The sequence below is a fragment of the Medicago sativa genome, chromosome 3, assembly GCF_051527215.1.
Source record: "Medicago sativa cultivar Bolivia chromosome 3, Bolivia_mono, whole genome shotgun sequence".
NCBI lineage: Eukaryota > Viridiplantae > Streptophyta > Magnoliopsida > Fabales > Fabaceae > Medicago > Medicago sativa.
This window is the reverse complement of record NC_140751.1, coordinates 99,123,337-99,149,477: the sequence shown is the minus strand read 5'-3', so window position 1 is coordinate 99,149,477 and position 26,141 is coordinate 99,123,337. Positions and strand designations below refer to the sequence as shown.

General features: G+C 32.9%; 3 protein-coding genes across 6 annotated transcripts; 1 reads left to right on the top strand and 2 right to left on the bottom strand.

Moving 5' to 3' along the window:
• Nucleotides 1-259: 259 nt before the first annotated feature.
• LOC146942755 (uncharacterized) lies at nucleotides 260-7,720 on the bottom strand. 4 transcript variants are annotated; one of them, XM_085756824.1, is made up of 13 exons: nucleotides 6,998-7,720; nucleotides 5,737-6,578; nucleotides 4,734-4,855; nucleotides 3,528-3,605; nucleotides 2,802-2,967; nucleotides 2,080-2,724; nucleotides 1,759-1,953; nucleotides 1,599-1,679; nucleotides 1,413-1,496; nucleotides 1,158-1,298; nucleotides 953-1,077; nucleotides 786-861; nucleotides 260-669 (listed from the first exon to the last, which is right to left on the bottom strand). In XM_085756824.1, exons 3-13 carry the CDS (start codon nucleotides 4,748-4,750, stop codon nucleotides 517-519), a joined length of 1,761 nt encoding a protein of 586 aa, XP_085612950.1. In that variant the 5' UTR covers nucleotides 4,751-4,855; nucleotides 5,737-6,578; nucleotides 6,998-7,720; the 3' UTR covers nucleotides 260-516. The 4 variants fall into 4 exon arrangements, with proteins under 4 accessions (XP_085612950.1, XP_085612951.1, XP_085612952.1 ...); XM_085756825.1 differs by having other exon boundaries at nucleotides 6,503-6,578; XM_085756826.1 differs by lacking the exon at nucleotides 3,528-3,605.
• Nucleotides 7,721-16,378: 8,658 nt separating this feature from the next.
• LOC146942754 (lachrymatory-factor synthase-like) lies at nucleotides 16,379-17,108 on the top strand. The gene has a single exon (XM_085756821.1). It carries the CDS (start codon nucleotides 16,461-16,463, stop codon nucleotides 16,977-16,979), a length of 519 nt encoding a protein of 172 aa, XP_085612947.1. The 5' UTR covers nucleotides 16,379-16,460; the 3' UTR covers nucleotides 16,980-17,108.
• A 3,274-nt stretch (nucleotides 17,109-20,382) lies between these two features.
• Nucleotides 20,383-24,605, bottom strand: LOC146942753 (alpha/beta-Hydrolases superfamily protein). Its single transcript, XM_085756820.1, has 7 exons — nucleotides 24,106-24,605; nucleotides 23,225-23,263; nucleotides 22,916-22,986; nucleotides 22,756-22,820; nucleotides 22,511-22,600; nucleotides 22,328-22,420; nucleotides 20,383-21,113 (listed from the first exon to the last, which is right to left on the bottom strand). Exons 1-7 carry the CDS (start codon nucleotides 24,462-24,464, stop codon nucleotides 20,700-20,702), a joined length of 1,131 nt encoding a protein of 376 aa, XP_085612946.1. The 5' UTR covers nucleotides 24,465-24,605; the 3' UTR covers nucleotides 20,383-20,699.
• Between the last annotated feature and the right edge of the window lie 1,536 nt (nucleotides 24,606-26,141).

Here is a 26,141-nt window from a genome sequence, read left to right as displayed (position 1 = left end):
TTTTCGAGCACGGCCGTGTGTAAATATGACACGGTCGTGTTTAAACGTACTGGAACTAAACAACTGAATGTTAATAAAAAAGAATGCTGTGAATGGCACGGTCGTGTTGTATACTAACACGGTCGTGCTTAAACGTTCTGTTCAACATTTAACAACCTACATATTCTTTAACACGGCCATGCGTTACAATTGCACGATCGTGCTAATGGTTCTGTATAGAATCAACTTTTCATACACAATTGCATGGACATTATAGCATAGCTAAAAGCGAAATAACATAATTAAGGTCTACCAAATTCATGATAAACCAAGGATAAAATGTGTTCATCAACAATCATTACAAGTAGATAGTCAACAGTCAGCGGTACGTACCAACAAAATATATGGGCTCCATAATCAAAACATATTAATAATATTCAAAGTTCGGATAAAACCATAAGCGATAATGATATTTCAGCTTCCGATCAAACCACTACTTCACTGCAATAATGGTTTGTTAGGAACCTAACGACAACACTAATCGTCGTCTATATGGATGGGTTTATTAGCCGGGCTATCTATGGTCTTCAAATATGCATCAGTCTTTTCCAAAACCTCAAGGCGTAAAATGTTGTGGTCCCCAATGAGCAAGTCAGCTGCAATCTTCATCCTTACCGCCTTCTCATTCAGCTACATATGATAAAATGGAGTAATTAATCAACAGTAAAAATGGAAAACGAACATTAACTTTACTGTAAACTAAAGGATGCCGTCAATGTATCAACCTATAATGTATTAGTACTTACCGGGTGAATCAAACAGTTCGGGTGGAATAGGTGTTCCATGTTCATCCAGTGAATCACCCATACCCCTGAATTGTCCCTGTATGGACAACAACTTAAGTTATCTCTACAATCATATGGCGACCCTATCCAAGATGATTCATAAATATATAACAATTATAGTTCATTACCAGCTGGGAGGATTGGGCATTCCTAGAGTAGCCTCAACAATTTTGTTGTACTGAAAACCAATGGACTTATTGCGAAAGACATTGCTATGTCCACCAGCACGTACAATGTGATACAGCAACACCCCCTATAATGAAGTTTGCATCAGCTTTTAAAGTATAAAACTCGCGGGAAGTATATATCTAAATACTTTAATAACACACTCACAATTTGTTTCACTTTCATTTGTCTGGTTGAAGAACTTATAAGTGGACAATTTGAGTCAAGCCGGTAGGTGATCATGGCTTCAACATCTACAACCATCAGGTACCATTGAAAATCTGGGGCAACCCTCAATGGAATGTAAATCTGTACAAAAATATGGTGCAATTAAAATTAGAATTATAATCGACTCCGGTTTAAAATGTATAACATTGCCTACACAACATATGCATATAATCCAATAGTGTGTTGCAGACTTACAAACTTCAAATTTGGGAAAGGAGTCATCCAATCTTTGTACTTTTCTCTTATTTGTGTGACGCTGACTCTGTCCTCCAAGTCCAACTAATTGTAAACAAAATAAAATCAAATCTATTGCATCACTACATTTTTGATTACATAACTTGTACAAAATTTGAAAAGTTAACTATTGATTTGTAAGTTCACCGCAAACGAAGGGGGTAATGTCCACACAGATTGCCTATCAACTTGGTTACGTGTGATCCTTGCAGCAGCTAATGCAATTGCCTTCGATATAAATTTAATAACAGTAGTTAATGTCAATATAATCAAATAATGTAAATTTTAAGTTGAATTGGGTTCATACCACTTCATTAATTGATTCACCAGGCGTCAGGCATTTAAGCTCAGCTCTTGTTGCCGTCAACCCCATTGTCCACACTAGTCTCTCATTTCTCAAATTACTATCAGATGCATGATGAAAAAGATAGGTGCACACTTGTGCATCTCTAACAACAAGTCTTTTCATTTCTAATGAAGTTGGGTCAGCTGTCTCCTTTCCCTGAAATGTTACAAAAAAATAAAAATAAAAATAAAAAAAATGGTATATGCATGTAACCCATGTACCCCGTTATCATATTACATGTTTAAGATAAACTTAAGTTTAATAATAATAGTATTTGTTTACCTTTGACGTTTCCCCATCCGACTTCCTTGCCCTTTTTGGTGTAGCTTCCTCCAGTTTTACCGTGACCTTCTTCTCGGATTGAGACAGTTTGGTACTTGTTTTCAACGAACCACGCATCGTTGGATTTGGTGAAGGGGTTTCTTTAAACAATTTCTTGTTTACACCATCTCCAGAGATTGTTGGAGGTGTCTTACTATTTCGTGTGTGTCTTTTGAAGTCGCTACGACTTACCAGCAAAGTTTGTTTCTCAGAGTTATAACTCTTGGCTGGTGTATCTTCCTTCAACCAGTAATCAGGAACGAATGGTCTCTCAACAGATTTTGAAACATTCCTCTGCATTACACTTAGATCAACACTACGATCATCCATACTTTCCACTCCAGCGAACACGCTGCTGCTACACCCAAACCTCCCTCCACCGAAGTAATCTTCGTCATTTCCAGATTTAGAACTCCAATCCATGTCAGCAAGTTCCTTATCGAAACGTTCTTGTTCAGTAAGCAAGTCCGGGTCATTAGTTGGTTGCTTTTCAAAGTTAGTGGAATCATCTTTCCCTTGTGAAACTGCAATCACTTCCAGAGCTTCAACAGTGGCTTGAATGGCAAATAGAGAACCCCGTAATCCTACCACCTGATCCGTAATTCCCTGTTATACAACATAAAAATTTAGTTTCAAGCAACATTGTCGAAATAGTACCATACATGAAGATAAAAGAGGTGTACCTTTTCAACTGTGTTTTGTTTATTAGCCACTTCATACACAATTAGTTTCAAGCCTTTGATCTCTTCCATCACATCTTCTAGAGTTAATCCTTTTGGGGTAGGTGCTGGCGAATCCTTATTCGCGGCCGATTCATCAAAGTCATCTATGCTATCCATTGTATGTTGTCTACAAAAACATATGTTTTCAGATGTGTTGTTATGATGTTCAAAACACAATATGATTATCATGAACTTCGTACACCACATAACCAAAAACACATGTACAACACAGTCTATGGCCAACACGACCGTGTCCATATCTTGCACGACCGTGCCATTTAAAAGGCAGACTAGCACACTACAAGTCCAGTAGCTACTGACACGGTCGTGTCGACCATACGCACGACCGTGTACATTATGCAGCACCAAATTATAGCTTATTTGTACATTTTTTTATTAATAACATCATGGTATACATCATTCACTACTAGGAAAAAAACACATTATGATCACACAAAAGGAATAAACCCTTTATGTTAGGTGTTTGCTATTTTCATAAAGAACTTTTGTTTTTTTCCTTTCAAGTTTTAAGAACATCAAGTAGAACATCAACAAAAAGGACACTAAAAAAGGATAATGTTAAGAACATCAAGTTTTTCCCTTTCATAAAAAGTGATTTTAAGGAAACTTTGTAAGAGCTTTATCAACACACAAAATAACTTAACAAAAAGTTTATTGTACACCTACCGTAATGAAGGAGGATGTTGAAGTTCTTCAAGTTGGAAATCATTTTCTTCAGCCATTGTGTTCAGATATTTTGTTTCTCTAAGATTTTCTGATATGTTAATGTTACAATGGATAGAGAATAAAGAGAAACTTTGCTTAAACATAGACATAACTCTGTGCAAAAAGCCTACCATATGATGTGTCTCACTAGCATTGGTCCATTGGTTATTAAAAAACCAATATATGTCTTATGTTGATGTGTAAAGAAAAGTGTCATTTTGGCATTTCATTTACACTGTCACGTGCAATCTAATGGCCAAAGTATGGTACTAGGTTATCAATCTAATTAGTGGGCCCATGTAGTTACATGGAGTCACCATCAACTACTTTTATATAAAAAAAAATATTAACTTAAATTGTATTGAATATTATATTTTCTTCCCTATAAATACACACCCTTAGTTCTCAATTTCTTACACAATTACTCTCTTCCTAACATACTAAATTTTCATTCTCAACATGTCAACTCAACCATCGGCGCCTGGACCAGTAAAGTGCAACGTCAAGTTGGAAAATGATGGTTCTGTCCACGACGCTTGGTACTTGATACCAGTCGAGACGCTATCCGAACTATTTCGCTACTTCAACGAATATTTCATGAGGTACTATGAACCAACTCGTAGGGTGAAAAAAATTTATTGCATAACACCATACTACTCGTTGGAAACTGTCCATAACGACTGGAAATTAAGCTACGATGTCAAGCATCTTGAAACCGACCGTGAGGTTGAAAACATGTTTCGATGGAGGACAAACGTAGGGGACCCTTTGTATTTGTATGTTACAAGTCAATTATCCAACTAGTAGATCCCACCAATTATTGTTATCCTACTCAATGTATCGTATTTTTTTTTTATGTATTTTGGCATTTGTGATGTGAACCTCATGTAATCGTTTAATTATTGTTATATTATCATGTTGTCTTTGCAAGAAGTTTTACAGAATTCAATGTTGTTTTGTTAAGCTCCATCAACAAAAATAATATTGTTTTGTTAGGTACATTTAAATCAGTTGAGGTGCAGAAATTGATATACATAATTTGTGGTCAAACATTGATGTAAATCATCATAAATAATAAAAAACCAACAAGAGTTTTTGTAAAAAAAAACAAAAAAACCAACAGAAGTCTAAATGACATAAGTAAAAAAGTACATTTAGTTTTCATACCTTTTCTTCATGTCCATGGCCACATCCTGTTAGAATTGTTACATTCCTATTTTCCTTCTTTATAACCATTATCTTAATGAAACCTTTGCCCCAATAGATGATAAGAACATTGATTTTTTCCACTACAAATGAATAAAAAAAAAATATTATGCAATATACAATGTTCTGTAAATTCATTTTATCAGAACTAGTCTAACAAAATTATGAGATTGTGCATCTAAATATAGACTTTTGTATAAAATTATTGGTCTGTAAATTAAATGTTAGTATTTAATATCCAACCAACAAATGATAAATGTTAATGGTATGGTTACACCAACCAAAGTCTGTCAAAAATATTTGATTACTACAAACCAGAAAATAGAAAAATCTCCTTCTTATCTACAATGTACTTTTTTCCTTGTACTACTACACATGGGAGACAGCTTTTTCTATGTCCAAATCACAATCCAAAACAGCTTTTTCACTATAAGGTACCCATCAAAGCTGACTTTCTGTCAACACTGTTTTGTCCATTGGATAAACCAGTGTCTCATGTACTCACTCAATTCAAATCAAAATAATTTTGGTTCCCACTTGGATTTTGGCCAATTTTTCCCTCTTTGCTTTTGGCCAAATTTCGAAATGCTTAATGTAGGGTTTAGGTGGCAATATTTTGTAATTAATAACATAGTTAAATAGGTCACTAAATAAATAAGTCACTTAATTAACAACAACAATAATATAAAAATACATCTTAATGTAGGGTCTAGGTTTCTTTGCGCACGGTCGTGCTACAATACAGCACGGTCGTGCACTAACTGACTGAGTTATACTACTACATATGAGAACGGTCGTGCACAATTATGACACGGGCGTGTTACCAAACACTGGTAACAACCTTCTTTTCAATTAAAATATACGCACGACCGTGCACGATTATTGCACGACCGTGCATGAGATAATTAACTTATAAACCTAAATGGAAAAATAGCCTAAATACAAATACCATAGTAAATTTGACCTGGAGATTAAGCACGACCGTGCGTAACATGGACACGATCGTGCATCACTTCACTGGTTATTAGACACGAGCGTACTTCACAACGACACGACCGTGCTTAACATCATTGTTAGCAATATAGCTGCTTGTTCTTTATTCTCAGTGAAGATGGTCTTCAGTTTGTGATGAATGCTAGAGAACCCAGAACCAACACCAGTACAACAATTAAACATTTGATCTTACACATTGAATATTTTGCCTTCCTCAAATCTTCCTTCAATATAGACAACTCATAACAATGGTTTTTTTTGACAAAAACAATATCATCCATTAATCTCTTGTGAACATGTAGTGATTCATTCCTAACTTCTCTTTTAATTTCCAACAGTTGCTGGTTACATTCTTCAAACTGTTTTTGGAGGAATAATAATTCAATCTCAGATTGAATCTTCACATGCTGAATATCCTCCTCAATTAAATGTTTCATATCCACCAATTTAGCATCCAATTCTTTATTCAAAGCATCAAACTTCATAGCTTGATCAACTAGTACACACTCCAATTCATGTTCTAAGGTAGAATTTTTAGAACCAAAATCCGTCAACTTACTTTCCAGAACTTGGGTTGAATCCTTTTCACATCCAATTGGTTCACACCACTTGAAAAATTCACACCTTTGTTTGCTTTTGTTTTTTTTGTTGTTGTTCTTGCAAACGTAAAACAGCCGGTTTGGATTTTCATTAGTCATTGAAACCTTTATCGCTGCTATTTTGTTACAATGGCATACCTTGTTGGCATATTTAATCCAGCTCTGTCTCTCTCCCATGTTGCTTGATGAGGCCTTTGAGACATTCATGGTTGCACTGTTACAATCAAATAATATTAATAATGAGTCAATCAATAAACCTAAAAATCAAACAATCAATTATAATAATATTTACATTTCATCAACTTCCAAAACAAAGTGACAGAATTTCTGCAACTTCTTCAACTACCTTTAAACTACAATTTAACAATATTATAAGACCACATATCAAATCAAAATGAAGCAACAAATTACAAAATTGAAGCAACAAATTACAACACACGAAATTGAAGCAAAGGATAAAGTTTAAGAACCATCATCAGCAAAGTGAAATTCAACAACACAACAACTTATCTGACATATTCAACATTGAAGCAACAAATTACAAAATCAAACTAGATATCTAATTCAAAAGTAAGTCCAAAAGGAATTGAATAACAAGAGGATGGGAAAAAGTTATTACAATGGAAAACTTACAATTGTGTGGAGTTAATGTTGTCAGGAGAAGAAGAATTCGGATCTGAATGATGAGAAGAAGATGGCTTCAGTTGCTCTTGCTCACTTCAAGAAATTGAGAACAAATTTGGAATTTGGTTTAAGTGTTTTTATGGATCTTAGTAGCTCAAGGTAATGAATGCAACATATGAAAGTAATTGGATCCCCAATTATTATTTCAACCATATACCCTAAATGTTTGTTTGGTTGGTGCTTAAAGGTAGATGGAAAAAGACTTATATGATATGTTTGTTTATGAAGAGTGTTCGGTTATATATAAATAGGATAGATGTGAATTTATTTAATAGCTAACATAATTAAAATAATTAAAATAAAGCCTAACTAAACAATTTATCTTGCAACCCTAAATCTATCTTTTAAATGTGTTTCTCAGCCAAGCCAAATGTGTCAAGAGCAATTTTCAAAACACAAATCATAAATAAATAGTTACTCTCTTGTTCTTTACTCAGCTACTCAAATAGGTATGAGTAGCTAGACTTTACTATGACTGAATAGGTATGAGTAGCTAGAAAAATGATGATTTTGAAAATGAATATCAAATAAAGTCCAACCCTATTAGAAGAAACAAAATTGTGAAAATTAAAAAAAAAAATATCATGGATTTTACAAAGAAGATCAAATGGTAAAAGGAATTGAGGACCTTCATAGTTTCAAAAGCTTCAAATGATAAAAGGAATTGAGGTGTCTAACCTGTTAGGATAGTAGGATAAAATAAAGTCCAACCCAAATAGAAGAAAAATAATTGTGAAAATTAGAAAAATGATGAATTTGAAAATGAATATCAAATAAACTCCATTCCTAACAGAACAAACAAAATTGTGGAAATTTAAAAAAAATGATGAATTTGAAAAGGAAGATAAAATAAAGTCAAACCTTAGTAAAAGGAACAAAATTGTGAAAATTAGAAAAATTATGATTTTGAAAAGGAAGAACAAATAAATTCCAACCCTAGTAGAAAGACCACAAAACGAGTGATGAAACTCACAACTCTTACCCTAATGACAATATTCTTTGACCTAAAGTACTACAAAGACCTCAAAACGAGTGATGAAACTCAAGATTCTTACTCTAACTGAAAGAATCTTAGAGTCAAAGTAGTTGGATGAACGTTCAGGGACTAACCAAACTTTTTATCGACTAACCAATCTCACAACTCCAACCCTAATGACAATATTATTTGACCTAAAGTACTACAAAGACCTCAAAACGGTGATGAAACTCAAGATTCTTACTCTAACTGAAAGAATCTTAGAGTCAAAGTAGTTGGATGAACGTTCAGGGACTAACCAAACTTTTTATCGACTAACCAATCTCACAACTCTTACCCTAATGACAATATTCTTTGACCTAAAGTACTACAAAGACCTCAAAACGAGTGATGAAACTCAAGATTCTTACTCTAACTGAAAGAATCTTAGAGTCAAAGTAGTTGGATGAACGTTCAGGGACTAACCAAACTTTTTATCGACTAACCAATCTCACAACTCCAACCCTAATGACAATATTCTTTGATATACTACAACTTAACTTCAATTGCCTTGTACTATAAATACATTCACATTGTTACATTTGAGTATACCACTACTCAACTCTTTCTTCCTTTCCTTAAAAAAAAAAAAACCAACTATTCCACTATGGCTCTCACCCATACACACAATCACATACAAGTTATGATTCCAGATTCCCCAGAGACATTTTTTGGTGCAGTCAAATTATCGTTTAAGGTACATTTCTCTACCCCTAATTTAACAACATCCAAAATTTATTTCGGCTTCAGCTGTTATCTTCTTCCTTATATTTTAGTATCTAAAATTTTTGTTATATTTTTATTTTTTCAGGCACGCGTTGAATGTAATTTTTGTTATATTTTTATTTTTATTTTTATTTTAATGCCACGTTTTAATGTAATTTTGATGTATGTCATGTTTTTATTTTAATATGTAACAGCCACCATCAATTTTACCATCAATTTTACCCAATATATCATAATCAAGCTTATATGATATGTTTGTTTATGAAGAGTGCTTGGTTATATATAAATAGGATAGATGTAAATTTATTTAATAGCTAAAATAATTAAAATAATTAAAATAAAGCCTAACTAAACAATTTATCTTGCAACCCTAAACCTGTCTTAAATGTGTTTATCAGCCAAGCCAAATGTGTCAATAGCAATTTTCAAAACACGAATCATAAATAAATAGTTGTTCTCTTGTTCTTTACTCAGCTACTCAAAAAGGTATGAGTAGGTAGACTTTACTATGACTGAATAGGTATGAGTAGCTATACTTTACTATGACATAATATGTATGAGTAGCTAGACTTTACTATGAGATTTACTTTTCCCACCGTACTGCCTTATCGCATGCCTTGTATGTTTTACCAAAATACCATTTAACCGGACTAGTTCAAATATGTCATCAAAACCGATCAAACTAGAAACTCTCACCATAACTAGAAGAAACTTCGAGTCAAAGTACTTGGATGAAGAAACAAAATTGTGAAAATTAAAAAAAAAAATATGATGAATTTTAAAAAGAAGATCAAATAAAGTCCAACCCAAATAGAAGAAAAATAATTGTGAAAATTAGAAAAATGATGATTTTGAAAATGAATATCAAATAAAGTCCAACCCTAGTAGAAAGACCACAAAACGAGTGATGAAACTCACAACTCCAACCCTAATGACAATATTCTTTGACCTAAACTACTACAAAGACCTCAAAACGGGTGATGAATCTTGTAGTCAAAGTAGTTGGATGAATGTTCAACGGCTAATCAAACTATTTATCGACTAATCATGCTTACAACTCTAACCCTAATGACAAGATTCTTTGACCTAAACTACTACAAAGACTTCTTAACGACTAATCAAACTCAAGATTTTTAGGTTAACCTAAAATAATCTTGGAGTCAAAGTAATTGGATCAAAGTTCAATGACTAATCAAACACTTTATCGACTAGTCAAGCTTGTAACTCTCACCCTAATGACAATTTTCTTAGACCTACACTACTATAAAGATTACTTGGATAACTGTTCAATAACTAATCAAAATATTTACCGACTAATCAAGCTTGTAACTCTCATAGTAATGACAATTAACTTTTTCCTAAACTACGTCATCAATGTCTGAACGACTGATCAAACTCTCAACTCTTACCCCGACAAGTAGAATAATATACGATAAGTATTTTGATGAATGTTTAATGCCTAATCAAACTATTCACCAACCTATCTTGCCGACAACTCTAACCCTAACGACCATAGTGTTCGAATTAAACTCACGCCTTAACTGCATGATTCCTCTACCTAAACTAGTTCAAAGATGTCACCAAGACCGATCAAACTAGAAACTCTTACCCTAACTGGAAGAATCTTCGAGTCAAAATACTTGGATTTTTCTTCATTGACTACTCAAACTCTTGTTATCGATTACCCTAGCTTGCATCTGTAACACTGTTGACAGATGGTAATTAATCAATCAAGATATTTTATACACAACTATTTTTTATACACATTAAAATTTAAATAACATAATACTACATTATTTAATCATTAATAAGAAGATAGTTCACCGGCTAATGAAGCAACTTACAACTCTAACCGCAATGACGTAATTCTTTGACCTAAAGTACTTCAGAGAATACTAGACTATATTTATATGGACCAAAAACTTATTAAACCCTCGTATAATCATTAATAAGAAAACTTATTAAACCCTCATATAAATGATTTAATCATTTATGTTTTAATCATTTTATTTGTAATTAGGCTTTTTTAGGCTTTAATCTATAGATATTACAATAAAATCCATTAAAAAACAAAAATTATATAGCTATTGTGTACTTTGAACACTGTAAGTCTCTTAAACTTACTATCATTGGAAGGGAACATGCCTGTATGAGACATTGTTGTTTTGCATTTTTAAAATAAGGTATTAAAAACTTTGATTAAAACATAACAATATACTCTTGCACGGTCGTGTTACGTATACACACGACCGTGCCTTTCAGTTTATATGTCAGCACGACCATGTCAATATACAACACGACCATTAATTCACGTTTTTCTTAGGCCACTTGAACTAAACACGACCGTGTAATTATTACAAACGGTCGTGCCCGAAACCACTTTTTTTTTTCCCACTAATTCCCTTTTTTCTTAGGCCACTTGAACTAAACACGACCGTGTCATTATTACACACGGTCGTGCCCGAAACGTGTCATAATTAAAAGTGCATTCCTTTTTTTAATCATTTATGATACAGTATGACATGGAATTGAAACTGTTATTAGAGCTTCTGACATGTCCATAAGTTATAAACACAGTATGACAGAAAATTAAATTTTCGTTAACGTGTATAAGTGTCTCAAAGCATCGTTTTCCAAACTATTACTAGCATGTTTCTGAAACATTACACTGACTTGACATGTCTAATAAACGAATCTCACTTAAAACTTACTATGATGAATTTTAAAAAGAATATCAAATAAAATCCAACCCAAATAGAATAAAAATAATTGTGAAAATTAGAAAAATGATGAATTTGAAAATTAATATCAAATAAAGTCCAATCCTAATAGAACAAACAAAATTGTGAAAATTTAAAAAAATCTCAATTATATACAAGTGAACTTGTTTACTTGACGAAAGCGCGCCCATGTGGCTTAATGGTTACAGACTTGTCCTTGCAACTTTGAGGGTTTGGGTTCGAGTCCCTACAACCACTTTTTTTGTCCATTAATTCCCTTTTTTTTAGTCCAGTACAAATACACACGACCGTGTCATACTTACACACGGTCGTGTTCGGAACGTTTCATAATTAAATGTGCATATCCCTTATTTTTAATCATTTACCAATTATGTTTTAATGATTTTCATACTAATGATTTGTTTTCATTTATGATAATCATTTTCATATTAATGATTATTAATGATTTGTCAACAACCCACAATTCCACCAACTCACCAAAACATTTAAAGGTGTCTCCTACCTCAATCTTCTTCTTTTACTTCCTTCTTATTATAATTCCTTCTTCTTCTTCCTCCTGCAGCGCCAGAAATCATCACCATCATCAACCTTAGGTTTTCCCCTTTCGAAATCTACACTCACTATTAGGTAATTAACCTCCATTTCTTTCTTTCCTTTTACTTAATTTCATGCAGTTGGTTGCTTTTTATTGAATGTTGAAGCACTACATTGATAGAGATTGTTAGGTTCTTTTTGCTTTCATTATTCTTATTAGGAATGAGTTTCTGATTGGTGGGTATTGTTACTCCTGTTTGTTTCTTATATAGGGCTTCTGATTAATTGTTATCAGGAAATGTTAAATACTACTATTTCATTTTTTTTTCTGCTTATGAATCTTGTTGTTACTAGTACTGCCATATGTGGGTGTACAATTAATGTATGTAAATTGTTACTACTTTTTGTTTGCGACAGGAACAGAAATTTTGAAAAAATGGCTTCTAAAGGAAAGGGTGTTCATGTTGGCAGCACTTCTTCCGGAACGCAGAAACAGGGTAGACTCAATGAGAGGGGACTTATTCTTCACAAATCTGAAAAGGTGAGGTACAGTATGCTTGTGAAAAGAGACGTTGTACCCAATAGGTACCCCGATTCAGCCGCTCTACAGGCATTGGGTATAGAGGACAATGTCACGACATTGATTAGTAATGTAGGCTGGAAAGATTTCGTAGGCGAGACGCACTTTGCCTTCGAAACTAGTACACTAGAATTTTTAAGTACCATCTCTTTTGTTCATGATGCAGACAATTACAAAAACCCAAACCACACCGTTTCATTTAGTTTGGGCAACGTGGAATATAACATGTCCCTCACTCAATTTAATGACATAATGGGCTTCGAAAGCACGGGGATCATTCATGATAAAAAGCATCGACATTTTGACAAACAGGAGTTTTGGTTTAAAATAACTGGCCGGAACCGTTTTAATGGCAAAACTGCCAAGGCCAGCATGATACAAAACCCTGTTTTCAAATACTTGCATAGAGTTATGGCCTGCACCATTTTCGGTAGGCCGGAAACTGCAACTGTGAGGTCTGATGAGCTATTCCTTTTATGGGCCATGATTAACAAATGTCCCGTAAACACTGGCTACTACCTATTAGACCATTTGGCATATGTGGCGGCACAACCAAAAGGTAAGATAGTGGCGGGGGGATTGGTAAGTTTCATTGCATGGAAGCTGGGTGCGAGAACTGCAACACAAGAAATTGGCATTGACGGGAACTATGCCATTGATATCGATTTCTGTAAAAATATACATATGGTAAGAGATCTAGATGGGGACAACAAGACTTTTATATTGCAGGTATTCAACGAAGATTCAATCTTGTTGCCAGATCCATCGAGAACTGACGTAACAAATCCAGCAAATTGGCTTTATATGGATTTAGATTCACGGGTACCTAAAGAGCAGGCTGGCAGAGATGAAGAGATGGGTGATTACCGGGAGGAGCAACAACCTGCGACTGGAATGAAAGACGACGACGATGATTGGCGTCGAAGAATGGAGGCGAAGGCTGACAGGACGTATGATGAGGTTGCATGCATCAAACGAATGCTTGCAGAAACGATGCAGCGACTCAACTTCCATTATCCTCCACCCGGTCCAGAATAATAAACTTTAATGCTTTGTGTGAACAATGATCCAAATATAATTATGTTGTAAATTATATTAGCTCTGAACTTGCTGAACTTGTTTGCATGTTAACAAAACACATGGCTCGTGCTAGTAATTGGCATGCTCTGGTATGTTGTGCACATTTTTATTTCACTAATGATTGTTGGTTCTACTGGATATGGCACCTGATACACACACGACCGTGTCTAATTCAAGCACGGTCGTGCAGCTATTGCAGACAGAACACCAGTCACTTTCTGTCTTTCTTACACGACCGTGTTATTACACGCACGGTCGTGCGTCTGTCCCAAAACAATTTCAAGGCAACAGCCAGTGGTTTAAGGCACGACCGTGCCTATTTAAAGCACGGCCGTGCGAACCTTCCACTACTTTTTCAAATCCAACTCCAGTCACTTTAAGCACGACCGTGTCATTATAAAGCACGGTCGTGCTCACCTGTCATTGCTTTTTTTTTTTTCGGGATTTTTTAGCTTTCTATTAACTCTTATAGTTTACTTTTTTTAGTATAAAAATTGTCAACTAATTTCCAAATAAAATAACATACAAAAATATTAATTTCCAAATAAAATAATATCTAATTATTTGTTAATTCAATGTTACATCTTAATATTATTAATATAGTTTACTTTCTACATAATTTCCTTCTATTAACTGTACAATTAATAATACTCCAATGTTTAATTTCTGATACCATAATTTCTCATAATTCAATCATTCATCATTGACTTACAATATTTTTTTGGTAGTGATTGACTCACAATATAAATAAACATTATTAATATTATGTTATACCAACAAAACATCTTATAATTTCTCCAATTTATTTTTCCAAAACATCATAATTCTTCATCTTGTAATTTTTCCACAACAATTTTACTACCCAAATATAACACCCAATTTATTCATCTTATAGTTTCTCCCATTTATTTTTCCCAAAAACTTCAAATCCAATTACAACCGTCCAATTTAATAAAACAACTTCTACTAATTTTCAGATTTTTCAATATTCAATTCAATTGAATTTGAATTGTCAACAAATAAATAAAATTATGCATGGAAAAAATATTTCCTATTTTCGGGCCAAGAATATTAAATTTGGCAGCCCATATATAAAATTTTACTCACAAATGTCAAGCCCAAGTCCAATACAAACCCCACCAAAAAAATTGCAATATAAAATTCAGATTTAATCAAAGGAGTGGGTCCCGCGTGGGACCCACATGCCATCTCTCCCTTTGTGGCAGCAGGTCACCCATTTCTCAATCCAAACAAATCTCAACCGTTGGCATTAAAATAATAATATATGAACGGTCCAGATTTGATTTGGGCCCACAAAATGCACAAGTTTGTGTTGTGCACAAGTCTTTTGCTTGTGCATTGTAAATCCCACCTATTATAACACGTTTTTACGGTGGCATTTAGTATACACAATGCACAAATTTGTGCACAATGCACAAATTAAGGAAAGTTTTATTTTAACCATTAGATTAAAAGGAACACCGATCTTTATTATAGTCTCTCCACGCTATATCTTTTTCACTTGTCTTCAACGCCCTCACCTACACTGTTCTTCCACCACGCTCTTTCATGCCCCCACTCACCTGCTATTACAGAACAGCAAAAACACTTATATTTATGTTCCATCGCTCAACAAAAAAATAAAAAAATAACCAATAAATTTGAATCTTAACTATAATTAGGACTCAATTTAGTTCATCTTCTTTCTCATGCTTGACTCTAATTCTTTTTCCCCAATTAAAATATGCAACTATAGATTATTCAACCCAATACCCATTATCAATTCCAATCGAGTATGAATATTGCTCTCAATTTTGACAAAAATATAGAGACATAATTTTCACGATTTTAATTTTTTCCTTTATGAGAAATTTACCATAAATTGAATTTAATTTCTTTCTGGGTTGTGATTGTTGTTGGTGTAGCTATTTATCACACTGAAAAGTTTCCAGAGGCAACAACAGTGTCTCATAAATCTCATGGTGGTGCTGAACGATATGAAAATGTTGGGGTTTTTACTGGATCTGCAGTGGGGTGAAAATTGTGCTAATAATTGTTGTTGGTGTTTTAATAATTGTCAAAATTGAGAACAATATTCAAACTCGATTGGAATTGATAATGGATATTGGGTTGAACAATTGAAGTTTTGAGTTTGCTGACAGGTGCTGTTGTGTTTGGTGGTCGTGGTGGTGGTGGTGGTGAAAAGAAGGAGATGGTAGAGGTTGAAGATAAAGTGAGAAATATATGGTGTAGACAGATTACACTAAAGATCAATGTTCCTCTTTCATCTTATGGTTAAAAATAACTTTCTAAAACTTATTTATGGTGCACAAATTTGTGTAGTGTGCATACTAAATGCCACCCGTTTTTACAGCAGGCTTAATTAGCAGCTAGCCATCATGCACAACTTGTGCAAGGAAGAGATAAGGAAAGTTGTAACTTGTAATGATAAAGGAATTAGATTTAGTCGCATAACCTGTCAACTTTGTAAATAAAATACTATAAAATTATATTGAAACTTTTTTTTTATCTTGACCGGGTATTATTATAGTTGATGGTTGCGTTCTTATAGAGTACTGCATGGGTTGACTAATATATACTATATGGATTTGTGTGTGTATATAAAGATATCTAATCCCTCTCAAATTCATATCAAAAAACAAAAATTCCATCTTAAGTATTAAACAAAAAAAAAAAACGTTCCTCATCAATCAAGCAATACACTCGGCAAGAATAATGGCAGGGGAAAATAAGCTAAAAAGATGGGAAGGTAAAGCCACCGTTGAGGTAAGAGGAACCGAAGAGGAAATAGTGTGGCAAGTGTTAGATGATTTTTGTAACCTACACAAATGGCTCCCAATTGATACTTGTTATAAATTTGAAGGAATTGAAGGCCAACCTGGTCTCATTCGTTATTGTGCTTCCACAAAAAAAAGTGTTGATGAAAATTCTGAACCAGTTGTTAAGTTTTTCAAAGAGAAGCTTTTGACAATTGATCCCGTACAACGTTGTTTGTCCTATGAAATTGTTGATAACAACATGGGATTTAAGAATTACGTGGCTACAATGAAAGTACTGCCACTGCAAATGGACGGTGGTGATGATGCTAAACGTGTAGGTTGTATGATCGAATGGGAGTGTGCTTGTGATCCTGTGGAAGGGTGGACTTTGCAAAATTTGAAATCCTACATTGGAAACTTTCTCAATTGCATGGCCAAAAACATTGAGCTTGCATATTCTCCACTCTCCACCTAGTCAAAATTAAGAACAAATGATGTTCAATTGCAGTTGTGATACTATTTTTGTAATGTGGTTTGTTTAATTGTGTGCATGTTGTGCTTACTATTTCTATCTCTCTATATGTATCAATTTGTGTTGTTTGTGTTATTACTTCGTTTTGTAACTTTTTTTTGGTTGGCTCTGCTGGGAGGTTTTATCAATTATAGTTAAAGCTTTATGCATGGTGTGGTTTGGAACATGTAATTTATTCTTTGAAATGATGTAAATGTTATTGGATCTTTGTTTTATATAATTAATTAATTCATTGGTTAATAGTGGAGTTGGTTAATTCATTGGTTAATAGTGGAGTTGGTTAATTAATTGATTTATTGGATCTTTGTTTTATCATATTACATATTTTAATTGCATTTGTCGTGTCTATATATTTTGCTACGCTCTCAATTATCACATTGTTTCAGTTTTGATCCAACTTAAATTTTTAACCCCAAAAGTGGAGTTGGAAAGATTTTTTGTCACACAAGTATCACTTTATAACCTTTAGATTGAATTTTTTTAACACTTCTTTCGTCCCGATTCGTTTTCTTCTTCATTTCATTTTGAAAGTGTTTAAGATTCTCAAACTCAAGAGATTTTGGAATAACGTTTCAAAACTTCATTTTTTTTATATTCAATTTAACCACGTTAGCATTTTAAATGTAACACCATTTAAAAACTTGCTACGCCACACCTCATTCTAGAGTCAAACATTCACCTTTAAAAAGAGGATCGTCGTGCTTGATAAAATGAGATCAAAAATGTATTTTAATTTTTTAACTAATTATATATTACTCTCTTCATTGTTTTTTATTTCTCATTTTATGACTTTTTACAGATTTCTAGACAACCAATAATTTTCTTTACTTTTGATAGAGTTATGGTCTAAATATGATTTTAAATGAGTGTTATGAACATTTTTTTTTGAACACTCGTCAATTTATTGAATGAAATGAATATGTGTCATACATTTTGAAAATATGTTTCAAATAAAATGTTAGAACTTACCTGAATTACATCCAATTAACTAATCAATGTTAGAGAAAGTATTCGAAAATAATTATTTTTGTTTGGGTTCAATAAATTCAAAAATTAATGTTTAGTCTTTAACGTCATACATGGCTTAATATAGTCACGTCTTATGGTGCTACTTAGCCTAATAAGTTGTCGTAATAAGAAACTAAAATGCAAAGATTTTTGAATTTGTGAGGATTAAACTAAGAAAAAAACTTGCAAGGATTAAAACCAAAATTTTCACAATAAACAACTAAGATCAATAATGACAAAATGATATTAAAACCATATTAAAAATTTAAAAACGATAAGTAAATGGGAATAAAAGAATTCTTTAAATATTTGAACTGGTCAAAGTCATTGCTATAAGAGACAATCACTGTAAGGAAATCAGATACTAGTCTCGCATGTAAAGATTTGTCAACAAATAAAAAACCATTATCTTCTGTATTATGGAAACAGTGGTCTATTCGTCTATCATTGACTTTGTCTGTCTTTGCCGTTTGGCCAACGATACTCAATCTTGCTTGTATACTCTTCAACCAGCCAAAGTCAGTGGAGTGCTTGAACCATAGATCTATGGGCATCGATATTACAATGTCTTTATCAACTGAGATATGATTACAAAGATTTGTTTCTGTCCTGCAGTGTTTATTTTTTTGGGTATCCATCTATTTTTCTTTTATTAAAAGTGATAATCTTAAATAATAAATATGTATTCAATTCTCAAAAGAAAATATGAATTCAACCAAACTTAATATAGTGTTTGGAAGGATACTAGTTGAACAATGTTATCTCATCTTTTGATTTTTTTTGGAAGGAATGTTATCACATTTCTTAATCAGCGACCATGTGTTAGCTGTATTAGAGTACATGCTAAGGAAGCAAAATGTGTTGATGAAGAATTGGAACGAGACCGTTAATTAGTCTACATGAACATAGTAATGAAGATATCATATATATGCATTTTGAATGTGCCCTGCTGATTTTTTTAAGGTTAAATATGTTTTTGTGCCCTGCTGATTTTTTTAAGGTTAAATATGTTTTTGGTCCCTATACAATTGGGGCCTTTTAAGTTTAGTCCTTACTTAATTTTAATAGTTCTTTTAGTCCTTAAAAATCTTTTCTGTATTCAGTATTAGTCTCTCCTCAATTCAAATTTGTTTAATTTATGGTTAAACTCTTGAATTTTTGAACAATTTTTTGCAGATGTGTTAAGAACATTACTAAAAGTTCCTCTGCAAAAAATTGTCGCAAAATTTGATTTCTACATTCAGATTTTGTGAATTTTATTTTTAACTTTTGCCGTTTTAAAAAACTCATATTTAATTTGTTTCATGTTAAAAAATTCTAAATTTTAGTAAATGAACCTTTCTTAATGTTCTAAACTTGTCTCAAAAAAATCGTTCAAAAATTTAAGAGTTTAAGGATAATTAAACAAACTTTGTTGTAACAGGGACTAAAATTAGAAGTAATTATTTTTTGTAGGGACTAAAAAACCTATTAAAATTAAGTAAGGACTATACTTAGAAGTTCCCAATTTTAGAGGGATCAAAAACATATTTAACCATTTTTTTTATTATTAGACTAGAAAAGAAAAGTTTTACTTATACTGTAACGTGTTTTCTCACTTTTCTATTTTGTGGTGCTCCCTCCTGATTTCGGAAGAAAATCATACCGAGAAATAAAACAGCAGAAAAATTGTACGGGAAAGAAAATAACAGAACAATTGTGGGTATGAAAAAGTGAGAGAGACGATAAAGTATTCAACTTCCACTTTTTCTATTCGATGTGGGACATATAACTCACACTTGCACCTAACATTATTACATTACTTCCTTCTAAAAAATAAAACATTATTACATTTCTAGATGGCGATACAGTTTCACATTTACATCCATCATAAATTCATAATAGAGCAAAATTATACACCCAATCTTTATAAATAAAACTACAGCAGATACAATAGCCCCTTGAAATATAAGAATATGATGAGAGATGCATGATATATATTGCTAATATGCTTTGCCGAAGCATTACAACATGAAGATCTAAAAATTCTGTATAATTCTCCCAAGACATCCTTGCTTTCACGTTTCAACCAGTTCATGTTAGAATACCGTTTTATTTCTAAAATTTCCAAATCAATCATACACCGACACACTTGCAAACCATATTGTTGCAATCCTTTCTTCTACTATCCCCTCTTTGAACTAAATTCGAAAACTGAATTAGAAGTGCGCTACCATTTGGTAACACCACACTCACCCCTACCCGCATACTTAATCTTTATGCCAAACAACTCATGTTAATTGCAAGTCTGAAAGCAAATGCAGTTCTTCAAAAAATATACAACCAATCAATCGAAAAATTTGAAACATACTACACGATATATTGTGGGATTTATTATCAGGATTTAGGGCCACGGAAAATCACTGAAATTTAAGCCAGCTGAATGTACAAATTTCTCAATGGACGACAATCCCTACACACAATATATAATTTAATTAATAAATATGTCCAACACCTAAATAAAATAAAATATGAATAGCCTATCTGCTTCCGCCACCCACTCTTCGGGGCGACTTCACTTTCTACACACTTGCCAACTTTGGTAGTTAGAAAGTTGGCAACCCCCCCTTTTTTTTTGGTGCTGACTTCTCTATCAACCTTCCATTATTGACATTTTCAAATGCTAGTAAATAATCTGTTTTCCATCCAGTTGATAATGTCCTGAGCTATCTCTTCACGCTCCGGCTCAAACAAAAGGTCGTGCAAGAAACCATCATAAAGCTTTATGTCTTTGAACTCAGAAGCTGCCTTATTGTATAAATCTTGTGAAGCCAATGGATCAGTTACTTTATCAGCAGTTCCATGCAGGACAAAGAATGGTACTGTCACAGACTTGAAGTTTCGCATTAAGTATGATGATATTCGCAGTATTTCATGGCCAGTTCGAACTCTAATAGGTCCTGTGTAGACCAGAGGATCAGAGTACTTTGCCAACAAAGCTGCTGGATCCCTAGAAACTGGAATGCCTCTTTTGTTTGCTCCTTTAAATTGGAACCTTGGAGCTACCAGAGAAAATATTGGAGCAACAGCCTGCATCAACACGTTACACATCCTTTTAAGTTTTAAGGCAGGAATAAGCAAAAAGCACAAAGTACATTCAAAGGATGATCCATTACAATAAACATGATTCAGTACAGCCACATAATCTTAAGATTTTCTGTATCTTATACTCTATCGATGACAAGTAGTTCCCTTCATCAAAGAAAGCATGATCAATGCTTAAATGGAAAGGAAGTATGAGCCTAAATATGAGAAGGGATGTGGTTGAACTTGCACGCTTCATGAGTAAACAAGACATTTTAAATAAGCCTGGGAAATAAAGGCCGGTTTTAGCATCATTCATGCCAACAGATCAGAAATAAGAGCACTAGATGCAGGGGACGCGATGCTGGGAAAGTACTGCTGAGAAACAATTAACCAGTCACATTTACACTGTGAGTGGTTAAATCAGGATTCAATTATGAATCGGAAAACTTATTATCTAAATCCTGAATCGAATCCTAATATGAATCTGCTAGATATAGGACTCCTAAGGGCATAAGTAACTAACAGAATCATAAGATATATTTCCAATAAAAATATGATATTTTTAAGTAAAAACAAGCAACATAGCAAACCTACAAGCTCATATATCATCTACTAATCTCAAAATATTTCAAGATCCAAGTCATAAACCAAATGAAAAAAAAAGTGGTTGGCTGTACAAATTTAACAAAAAAAGCGGTTGGCTATACTACCTTTATATAGTGATTTATAACAATTAGAATGATAGGGGTTCAAAATTCGATTCACATCCAATAAAGATACACACTAGAGATTAGTATCCATTGAGTTCAGTTTTGTACCAAATCAAGATACTAAGACACACATGTATCATAAGAGACATCATACATGTGAATTGAAAGTCTGAGTGCCTCAGATCTAGTCAGGTTTATCAATACTATGTAAAATAACAGCTAGGATTGTGCTTGATCTGCTTCTAATCGATAAATTCAAATGAATTAGGCATTACTGATGTAGCCAAAGCTCACATCATACTACTGTTTTATTTGCATTTGACAGTCAGGGCTCGACATTAACAGTTGAAAAGAAGGCAGGGATGTTTCTTTCATGGTAAATTTGTATTGTATGACGTTTTTATAGCAAGCTTATGAAATGAGTACAACCAAACTGAGCACAGAAGCAACAAAACAGAAACACATCAATGTCAAACATCATGCACAACCAAGAAGTGCAAAACTTACGCCAACTATTGGATGAGATGGCTTCACACGCAAAGCTGGTGATGTTAAAATGATTCCTTCTACCATCACTTCAATGTGAGGGCGCGATGCCGCCTACATAAAAATGCAGAAATTAAAATTCAAAATCCAACAAAAATTTCAGAAATTTAATAACAGAAGGTATGCAGAAGATTTCAATCATACTTTCAAAACCACAGCCCCTCCAGTTGAGTGACCAAAGAGAAAGCATGGTATTCCAGGATTCTCTGATCTAATCTTTTCCAAGAAAGCTCCCTGTTAATATTATTACGATCAGTATGCAAAGTGCATAGCGAAAACATTAAATGGTATTTGGAAATTATAGAAACTTCACTAATGCCTAAAGTTCTTTTCATTCCAAGTATAAAAACAAATATTTATACAACTACAGAAAGTAGAAATATACTTACTGTGTCTGCAACCACTTGATCAAGAGAAGGAACATAACCATGTAATCCATCGCTACCTCCATGACCTGTAGCAATAAAACAAATAACTTCAGACCGGACACAAAGATGATGATATGAAGTATAAGGATTTCAAATGTATACATAATAAAAATTAAATTACCTATCCAGTCCATTGCATAGACACCAAAGTTGCACAATGTTAACTGCCTAGCGAAATCTGCATATCTTCCGCTGAAAAATGAGTACCGAGTCAGAATTGGGTGGAAAGCATGTATGTTACGGCTTATCTTAGAAACAACCATAAGAAATATTTATTTATATGTATTGGGGAACCCGAAGACCCCCAACAAAAGCTGAAAAAAAAATCATATTTTGGGAAAAAGTAAGTAAAGGATTAGACTAGTCCCACAACAAGTAACAACTATTGAGCTCTGAAAAAATAAATTAAAAGCACACAAAGCATAATTACCTGTGTTCATTAAGCCCGTGAATGATGATCATAATACCCCTGAAAGAACATAAGCGAAAATAACTTGAGCCAAATGTTTAAAAAGAGCTGCACAACTGTATGGAATAGAACCCAAATAAAAGAAAGAAAGGGCTGCCAATAGGCAAGAGTTTTCTATCCATTCCTCATGCAAAGGCAAATCAATCAATTTAAAAAACATATTAAGTTAAAAAAGGGAGATTTTAATCGAGGATTTGGGCCATCTAACACTCTTCAGTACAAAATAACTGCAGACAATCTCAACAATAACCAATACATTACCCCATTTTTATCATAAACATAAACTTTAGTCTCTTCAGTTAAGATCCTAGAGACTAACATGATAACTTTTGTATACTTTAGAGACAAATATGATGAATTTTATATACTTCAAAACCAAATTGTGGAGATGGTGATCCTTTAAGGCATAAAACAACTGCATGTGAAGGCATCCAATATAATTTTGTTATATGTTTAATAAAAAACTCTAGTCACCAATATAACATATCAATATACTAAACGAAACTCTTCCATCCTGAAGAACATAAACATAATGCAATAATTCGATCTACCCAGTTTCTAAATTTTCCTTAGAAATCTCACAATTTCAATCACTTAAATTTTCTTTCATCACTTTGTGTCCAATTGAACTTCAATTTCACAAATTTGGCAACTAGAACCACCAAAAATCTAAACCAAAACCCTCTTTTCACACTATGAAGCTTAAAAATTAACAAACATGCATAAAAATTCCTTAACAACATACATAATTATCAAGATTCCTTCAAATTCAAATTTCAACATGCAAAGCTAAACAAAACAAAAACATTTCTAAAAATGAGAAAAAAACAGAAAATCCTTACTTAAGATCACCGTAAACCGGGAACCAAGAGCGACAAAACAAAGCATTATTTCTAACACCATAGAAAATCGAAGTATTCCACCGGCAACAACCATCATCATGACCCATTCCAACATCCTGCGCCAACGCTCTTCTCCTAAACGTATCCTCTTCTTCCCTAACCAGCCACCGTCTCTTCAAATTCTTCCTCGGAGAAGACGGTGGAGCCGCCCTATTCCGACGAGGGAGAACGAACAAGAGAAAAGAGAGGAAGAATGTGTAGACGAAGATGAGAGAGGCTCTGAACGCTTTGAGAAGAGGAATTATACGGTTGCTGGCTCCCGACGTTAGTGGCTCCATCGGCGCATCGATGGAAGACATCGCTAACGGCGGCGGCGGTGGTGGTGGTGGTGGCGGAGGAAAGTGGCGGTGGCGGAAGAAGCGGAAATGAATGAATGAACAGAACAGAGACGCGTTACAAAAACAGAACAATTACAGATACAATTACAATAATACATACAAGTGTTTTTTTTCCTACAGTTGTGTTTATATTTATAGTTTTTGTTAAATGAATCTTGTCCGTTTATTGATGATCTAACGGTTAGTGTATGTTTGTGAAGATGAGAAAAAGTAAAAGAAAAACTTCGTGGGATGAGGAAGGAACGGTGATATCTGTAATAAATAATACAGCAAATAGTCGTTGCGATGCGTTGATTGGCTAAGAATGGACACGTGGCGTTCTTTCTTTTTTCAGATATGGCGGAGGAAAATACGCGTTGAGAAAATCAAATCCTTCCTTTTTTTATGAGTCTCGTTAACTTGTGCCCTTAAGGCACAAGATAAGAAACTAAATGTAGAAATTTAATTTTGGAAAATGTACATTCATAACCTTAAAAACTTCAAAACTTATATTTTTAATGCGAATATTTATTTGGGTTAATAGGCTTTTACCCCCTGTAATATAGGCGACTTTTGGTTTTGCCCCCTAGGAATTTTTTTTTTTAGATTCCGTCCTCGTAAAATGAAGATTCTTTGGTTTTGCCCATGACCCCAATGAGTCAGCATAATCTCCTACGTGGCACGCAACGTCAGCAGATTCTGCTGACGTGGCGCGCTGACTGTATAATTATTTTTATTTTTTATTTTTTTATTGGGGTACATGTGGCATTTTTGTTTTTTTTTTAAAAAAAAATTAAAAATTCTGGAAAAATGAAAAATATTAAAAAATTCTGGAAAATTGAAAAATTAATAAAAATGAAAAAATTGAAAAAAACAGAAAAAATTAAAAAAATTTGGAAAAATTAATAAAAATAAAAAATGAATAAAAAATAAAATAATCTAATAAAATGAAAATAATGAAAAAATTATGGAAAATAAAAAAATTCTGGAAAATATTTAAAAAAAATTTGAAATTTTAAAAAAAAATTAAAAAAGATTAATCATTTTTAAAAAAATGAAATTTTTGAAATTTTCATTCGTATTTTTCAAAATTTTGATTAGTATATATCTCGAGCTTAGGTTTTTTCAGTGTATTTTTTCCCTTATTCTCGGTTTATAAATACACAAAAGTTCCCGGTTTATAAATACACAAAACTTCCTGGAAAAAATACTAATGAAAATTTCGAAATTTCGAAAAATACACAAAAAACCTAAGCTCATTTTTCCAGAATTTCATTTTTATTTTCGAAAATTTAAAATTTATTAAAATTTATTTTCCAGAATTTTTTATTTTCGAGAATTTCCAGAATTTTTATTTTCCAAAATTTCATTAAAATTTAAAATTTTGAAAATTTCATTTTTCCAGAATTTTATTTTTTCCAGAATTTTATTTAAAATTTAGAAATTTTATTTTTTCCAGAATTTTTTTAGAATTTTTTAATCTTTTTTATTTTTTTCAGAATTTTTTCATTATTTTTCATTTTATTAGATTATTTTATTTTTATTAATTTTCCCAGATTTTTTTTTATTTTTTCCTTTTTTTTCAATTTTTTTCATTTTTATTAATTTTTCAATTTTCCATAATTTTTTAATATTTTTTATTAATTTTTCATTTTTCCA